This window comes from Rhea americana, unplaced genomic scaffold (assembly GCF_003343005.1).
Source record: "Rhea americana isolate MKP2758 unplaced genomic scaffold, rheAme1 scaffold_317, whole genome shotgun sequence".
Classification (NCBI taxonomy): Eukaryota; Metazoa; Chordata; class Aves; order Rheiformes; family Rheidae; genus Rhea; species Rhea americana.
In genome coordinates this window covers 560,492-568,238 of record NW_028186443.1, presented here as the reverse complement: position 1 = coordinate 568,238, position 7,747 = coordinate 560,492, and the positions used below count along the sequence as shown (strand labels likewise).

Genomic DNA, 7,747 nt, shown 5'->3' with positions numbered 1-7,747 from the left:
GCTCGCCCTCACCTGTCTCCATGGCGGCGCCTCGCGAAGCGCAGCAAGCCGGCGCAAGATGGCGACCACCACACCCCGCGCGCCCGGACGGAAAGCCAACGGCCAGCGGCACCAAGGCAAGACGGGAAGGCGGCGGCGGTCCCCAGGCAACAGCGGCGGAGGCGGGGCCTCGGAGCGCGGGGCGGGGCGGGGCGGGGCTCGGCTCGGCTCCTAGCGCGCGGAAGACACGACAGCAGGCTAACGTCGTAGTGAGGCGCGTTGCTAGGGGAGAGGGTGGCTGGTTTGGCGCCATTTTCCTGTGGTGAAAGAGTGTAGCAAGCGGCGTTTGTCATTCGCAGTCTCAAACATACGATGATAGGGCTCCTACTTCAGCGTTGTATATTTAGGTACTTATATCACATCCCTTGGAAAAATGATGGATCATTTTAATTCTTTGTTTTCTAGTTATGAAGAAAGTACACGGTGCACAGCTGGAGTACTTGTCTCATAATCATATCACACAGAAGAGCCCAGATAACATTGACAGGAACTTGAATTTTAAGTGTGGTACGCTTCCCTTCCTCGCTGTGAGGGGGCACCCCTCCTGCGCTTGGGGCAGCATAATGACATGCATCTGGAGGCTTCGCTATCCACAGGCGAACCAGGGCTGATGGCAGTCCTGAGAAACCTCTCCTTCAAACTGCTTGGCCAGCCTGTGCTATCCTGCAGCCCAGTTCATTTTATATAGTGGCAGAGACTGTGAAAATCAAAGTACAGGCTCCAGGGTGTCTTTCCAACAGTCAAAGGTCAATTTTATATCAATCCCTTGAGAACAAAGCAAACTGATCTCTGGAACCTTTACTGGCCACCTTTGTGTACCAGTCACCAAAAATTCGCAAGCTTTTACTTTCTGGAAAAACAAGTCATGTATGAAATGTTAGTTCCATTGTGGTCTAGTATGGGCGTAAATGTATCGTCCTTCTGTCTGAATTTTCTAGGCTTGTTTTTTTGGGGAAAAATGTATTTCTTCTAACAGTAATATGGCTGTTATCCAAATATAACAAATCAGCCATGTGACCTATCATCTAGTAGATAAGAGGACATTTTAAGCGTGCATTTTGAGGGTTCTATAATAGTTCTGTACTGCCTCAAAAGCAATGGCAACTGAATTTCTGGAGGAGATCCGTAAACTAAATGTGACTGACCCTGCAGAAATGATGGACTTGGCTATCAAATGGGTGCAGAAGTCTTTTCCAAATGTGGAATCAGTTTCTACAGAGACATTGCAAAGTTGGTTGGAGGAAAAGCCAGAAGAACTACTTATTTTAGTAAGTAATTTGGTGCTTATGAATTAATGCAAATTATACTTAAAATCAGGCAGAAATGATTATTTACCATTCTAATCTCTTTATAATCCACATTAAGAGGTTACTACTTTTCTAACTCTACAAAATACTTTAAGATAGAATTTAATAGAATTGGTTTTTAAAACTATGTTACTTGAGCTGGGGTGCTCCAAGAGAAATGAAATGAAAACCAAGGAATTCTATGAACAGTAGAACTCAGGAAATCAGGTTTCCTGTGACTTCCTTCTGTGGGGGTGTTACGGTGTCTAAAACGCTAGCTGCACTTCGGCGATTGCCTCCCCTTGGTGGAAGCCGTAGGAGGGTCTGTCCCTAGGCCGCGTCTGTATCTTCAGCCAGATGGCCTTGAACCCATAATGAGTATCTCCACACGAGGATTTTTCATACTACTCCCCTGTCACTATCATTACTCTTTTGGGGGGCACTGACATGACCTGGTGTGCCATGGAGTTTTGCCAGAATCTTTGCATTTCTGTTTCAGTCATTGCTAGCGTTAGTCAATTGTCAATACTCCGGGTTTCTTAGGAAGGTCCCATGTTCCACATCTGAACTTTTCATGCTTTAGCATCACCAATTTGGTGTACAATGTGGCTAAACAACCTTGTAGAGAAAATTAATGTTGGAATAATGGTTTGTTCTGTCCTGAAAGGGAGCTTTTACCAGATAGGCAATTCTGTTCCTATTCCGTTAGGAAATACCTTTGGGGGCAATGTTTTAGACATGCCATTTTTTTCCAGATCAACATATACTTGAGCCAAGAAGGATAAAAGAAAATGGCCTTGTATTTGTATTTGCGGAACATTCATTTTAACTTTGTAGTAGATGAGCCACTGTTGATCAGGTCCAGAGCAAAACAAAATTGGAAAGTAGGGATCAGTCCTAAAATATGTTTTTTTTTCTGTGTACTGAAGAGAGATTTGGGACTGGACTTTGTTTTGTTTGTAACAGCAACTTCCTAACGAGCCAAGGAAATTTCAGTCAACCTCTGTTGTTAATTGTTTATCAGCTTAAAAGGTTGGTGCAGAGTGAAACCAGTTAATAAATACACACTCCAGGAGTGTGGAGTGGAGCTGCTCAGTTGCATCAGCACCCTGGAGAGGAGCCCAGCTTCTGAGGTTGTAAATTTATTCCAGAAACTGCAGTTCTGCCTTATGTTAGATACTAGCTTTTTCAGACCTTGGCTAAAATAAACCTCTATGGTTTAGCACTGTCAACCTAGCTTAGCTTCAGTGCAGCTGTATCATTAGGCACTTGCGCCACAGTGTACTGTGTATAGGCTTACAGGGTTACCTGAAACCTAACAGGTTATTTTTAAGGAAATGATTGCTATTTTCACTTGTTAAACTATCTTAGTTTCTTGGTGTCTTGGTTAGCAATTTTCCATAATACTATCTTTTTCTATGTAGTGTGCTTCCCCCCCNCCCGCGAATTAAGTTACAAAAATATCCAGAAAGGATTTGTACTTATTTTTTCTTAATAAAATAGCATTGCTTTTTTCAGACGAGGTTTTAGTGGTTATGGAATACAACCATTGCTATATCAAAACATACCAAGTCACTCCCCAGTAAACACAGACTTTGGGCTAAAAGCAGAGATCAAACAGATCCCACGTGTCTGCATTGCTATTCTGAAATGTGATTTCTCTCCCAACACTGATTTCAGAGGAGAGGATCCTATGAAAGGGTAGGTCACAGGAACTAAATTACTATGTAGCTTGCTAGAACTAAGTCAAACATCTCAATTTTTGACCATCAAAACTAGGAACAAAATTGAAAGTCAGGATCATACTATAACAGCCAAGAACATTCTCTAGGAAAAGATGTTTTTTTTCCCCCCAGTTCAGTCAAACTTCCAGGGAAAGGTGTTAACATGACTGTGAGCCAGGAATTTTCCTTATTATTATTGTGAGACAGTGACAACATCCCTGCCTCAGTTTATCCCTCTGTAGGAATTAAACTGCAATCGCTGTTATTGGCTGTATCTGAACACTGTTGCCAGGCCTTTATTTTTTCTGAAGCATTTTGACAGAATATGCTAAAATTAAAGTTGGCTGTGAATTATGATGGATATACATGTTAAATAGAGATGTATTACTTAATGAACACAAGCAGATGAGATACTGCCTTCTACATTAAGTAAATTAGCTATTAAAAGTTGAAAACTGCATTCAAGAAGGGACACATGGCTGCAGTGGTAATTACAGATGGTAGCTAAGTGACGATAAAATCAGTCTTGTGACATGTCTTTATAAGTGTTGTATTTAGGAAAATCCTAGATAGCAGATACCAAAGGTCTTTCCAGGTCCGTGAGCTATCACAATGTGTCTACTAATATCAGTAGTTTGATTTTGATGTGTGGACTTATCCTGTCTTTCGAACTGCCATATTAACTTTAGACTCTTCTACTGTTAAATGAAATATCCACCATCTTGCAGAAAAATGTCTCTCCTTTAATATTTGAGATGCTATTAATGTATTTCTTTTTTTGCAGGACTCCATCGTTCAATTTTAAATTGATAACAAGTGTTTCCTGTAGCTAGAATGAGATCTCGCATGCTCATCACTGTGACTTAATTTAAAGTGCCTCTTGAGGGCTTAGAGATGGAAACTATTATCCTGTAATTTAAGTTATCTATCCCAGTCAATTGTGCTGATTTTTGCACTGGATAGTTTTAACCAACAATAATACAATTTCTAGCTGAGTATGTTTTCCACTTACTTAAGTGCCAAACTTACACTGATGAGTTTTGGAGAATATGACAAGCTAGCGGCTAGATTCTGGCATTTTTAGTTTTATTGAAGAGTACTGCACTGGCAATAATTCCTTTTTAGAAAATGGAATAGTGTATAGAGTAAGTTATAATAAATCATCAGTAGAAGTTCCCAAATCTGTCCTGACATAGAGACACAACCGTTCGAGTTGCCACTTCTGAGACCTGAAAGCAGCAAGATTCCATTATACATTGGAGAAAATACAGTCATATCTTATCTGAAGGGCTATTAGATCTTGAAGGTGGATACTGAGAAAGTGGGATGTTGCCAAGAGTCCGTCTATGAAATCATAGCACAGGGCATTGGCATCAGAAAGAAAAGAAGATACAGCAAGGCTTTATGGTTGAAAGCAGTGATCTTGTGGAACAAAAAGTACTTGATACCCAATGCTTGGACCCCAAGCCATCCCCTTTGGCTCGTATGTTTAACCATCTACTTTTTCACAGAAAGCAAACTTGTCATTATTCATATCAATACATCTCAAAGGATTTTATCCATAAAATGTTGAACAGATTTTTGCAGCCTGAAGAGTATCCTATGTTAAATATGGTTAAATAACAGAGAATGGAGTACACATTTTGTTATATTTTTAACAAGTCAGTACAAAGTCTGCAATTTTTTTACTCCCATGCTATAATTGTAACTCAATAGAAGCAAGATCATAGTTATCACTGACTGAAACAATTGTTAGAACATATTTAATTAAAGGCTTAACAGTTCACTGAATTCTATTTTTGAGGTTCAGAAAATTGCAGATAATGTACATTTCAAAAGCCATCCTATGATAGCCTAGGTAGAATAATCTTAATCTGAAGACTATTAAAGGAAGTTGTAAATTTGGTGATCCAAAGGCTTGCAAGTCTTGCTTGTTGCAGACAGAGACTTGTCCACACATACGACTACAGTATTCCTCCAGCTCTGGACAAAAATTAAGAACAAAGATACCTTGAAGTTTAAATGTCAAGTTGTATATTTCGCATGGTCAGAAAGTATTTTATATTTTACTTTAATGAGCTGGTTAAAAATACATCAGTATTCTATTCTTAGGACATCCGGAAGGCAGATGAATTTGAGGTCAGCCATTTGCCAGGAGCAATATGGATCGACCCTGAGAGAAACAATATACAAGAAATTCTGCAGGAGCATCTTCAGAAAGGTATTGTTTTTCATTTGAAGCCCTTTTAAAGATGCTATGAAGGAATATTGCTGAACTGAACCAGGGAAGTGGGATCTGTTTTGCAGGAAGTATTAGCCTGTTGAGTATCAAACATGCCAGAAAAAACATTTTTTTCCCAGTAATGAAGGAATGCAAAACGTCCTGTCTGAGATCCTTCTCCAATCTTACAGAACAATATACTGAAGATATTATTATCTATTTTATAATGGTTGCAAATATGAACATTTTCTCTTATTTTCCATTATCTGTTTTGAATTACCATTATAGTTATTTCATTTTTTTGAATAATAGTCTAATAATGACTTAGTTTGATCCACTTTTAAGCGATTGCATTTTTATGTTTTTCTACTGTGGCACTCAGCTGAAGGGTGCATGGAACACATCATAAAGAGTTTTGCATCAAACTAAGGAAATCATTGGCATGCATTTGAAATTCATGAAAACTACATTCTCTCTATTTTATATTATGTTTTGGCTGTGTTCAGCAAGTAAGAAACAAATGGTTAACTTAGTGCTTAAGCTAATAGAGATCCTCACACAAACTACAGATGAGGGCATTATTCTTAATAATCACAACAACAGACAGGCAGTTCTGCCAGCTGGCATAGTAACAAACATTTTCCTTACTTGAGAATATAAGTTTTTGTTTTTAAAAAGTAAGGAAGTTTCCTAGCACCACAGCTGAGAACAGAGGTGACACCCTCCTTCCCCTACTATAGCCTGAAAGCTGAAGAGCTAAGTAAGACTTCCTTCACCATACACACAGGGACACTGTGAAATGTTGTAAATTTTGGATGTTTAGGTTTAGATTGCTTGGATTTGGCTACACCTGACTAGCAAGTAGGGTGTTTTTATAGATTTTGTAGTTGGTAAATAAATTCTAATTACACCTCCAGTTACTTTTTTTTTTTTTTCTATTTCAGAACATGAACAACAGAAATGTGTAGTTTGCTATTGCACTGTGGGATATAGAGCTTCCCGGACAGCTCAGAGCCTGAATGAGTTCTTGTCTAGTGAACGTGGCCAAAAACTCAAACCTTTTCTGAAGATTTATAATGCAAAAGGGGGGTTGGCAAAATGGGCCAGAGAAGGAAAGAAGATGGTAGACAAGCAAGAGTGTTCAACACATCTTGTTCACCCCTACAACACTGAATGGGCCAAACTGCTGGAACCTGAGCTGCAAGCTCAGATCTGAGGGATATTTAGACTTAACTGGGGCTCCTGGTAAATCACAGCCCTTAAACCAAATAGTAATGCTAAGCCAGACTTTAAGATGTTGGGCCTGTAGCTGCTACTTTAAGGTTAGTGATAACAGAGAATGAAAATGCGTACTGATGTACTTGTTCATACCCCAAGACTGTCTTTCCCCAAGTATAAACTAAAATAGCAGCTGAAGTTCATACAGATCTGCCAGCTGAAGTCAGTTGAGGATCAAAACAATAAAGTCCCAGGCCTATAGTTTCACTGCAAACTGTAGGACAAATGCTAAACCAAATGCAGTGTTGAGCATATGGAGTATAAGCAAGAGAAGCATTTCCATTGTTCTATATTGACCTGCCTGTCCTCTTATTCCAGAACAGAATGGGGACTTCCATTTCAGGAAACATTTCTGTCTGCCACCAGGCCCATCATGCTGCTAACCATAAGTATTAACATTCTAAAAAAAAAAAGAGTCATGCGAATGAAATCATTGGGGCTAAATAGAAAAACAGAACAATTTATTTCCAGCTTTTAAACCCTCATCTCAGCTGTCTGACTTAAGAGACTGTCCCCTCACCTTGTACAGGGACATTTAATTGTACTAGAAATAACACTACAGCTACTTTTATAGGTAAAGGAAAGAGAGTTCAAAATGCATGATCACTAGTAATAAAAATGTTATGATTAGTGGGATTCCTTCCTGCTGGCAAGTAAAACTCTAAGTATCCTGCACAAACTCACCCACAAGCTCACCCACACATGATGAAAATAACTTTAATTCTTGGTCATTGTAAAGGTGGTGCACAAATTGTTACAGTTTCATGCATGCCTACGTAAATATTTGGCAAGAATATAAACCCTTTCTTTAGCTGCATGCTAGCCAATTTATAGTTGAGATTATACAGCAGTCAGGCAAACAAAAGTATTGAATTCCTTATGAAGCAAATTTAAATATAACTATTGTAAGGAATGACTGTGACCTTTGAACTTCAGGACTATAGTAGAATATGCTTGAATTATGTCTAGCATATAAACTTAAGCAGCTTCAGGTAATCTAGAGTTTATGAATTATTACAGAATTATACTGATAAAACACATCTTGACATGTTATTTGCATTACATTCAACTTTATTTTCTTGCTCTATTGCAGAGTTTAAAATCTTAATTAAAATATGTTGAGACTAATTGGCATAAAAGCAGTTTCTCTGGCTGGGTTCTTTACAGTCCCTTTGTTCCTTCTTCATGTCTGATAATTA

General features: G+C 38.9%; 1 protein-coding gene across 1 annotated transcript in view; it reads right to left on the bottom strand.

Moving 5' to 3' along the window:
* The window catches only part of MED31 (mediator complex subunit 31), a 4,835-nt gene extending 4,687 nt beyond the window's left edge, over positions 1 to 148 (bottom strand). The window contains exon 1 of the mRNA XM_085310329.1: positions 13 to 148. Coding sequence (XP_085166455.1) covers positions 13 to 22 — 10 coding nt within the window. The 5' untranslated portion in view covers positions 23 to 148. The remainder of the gene's footprint in view (positions 1 to 12) is intronic.
* Positions 149 to 7,747: the final 7,599 nt, after the last annotated feature.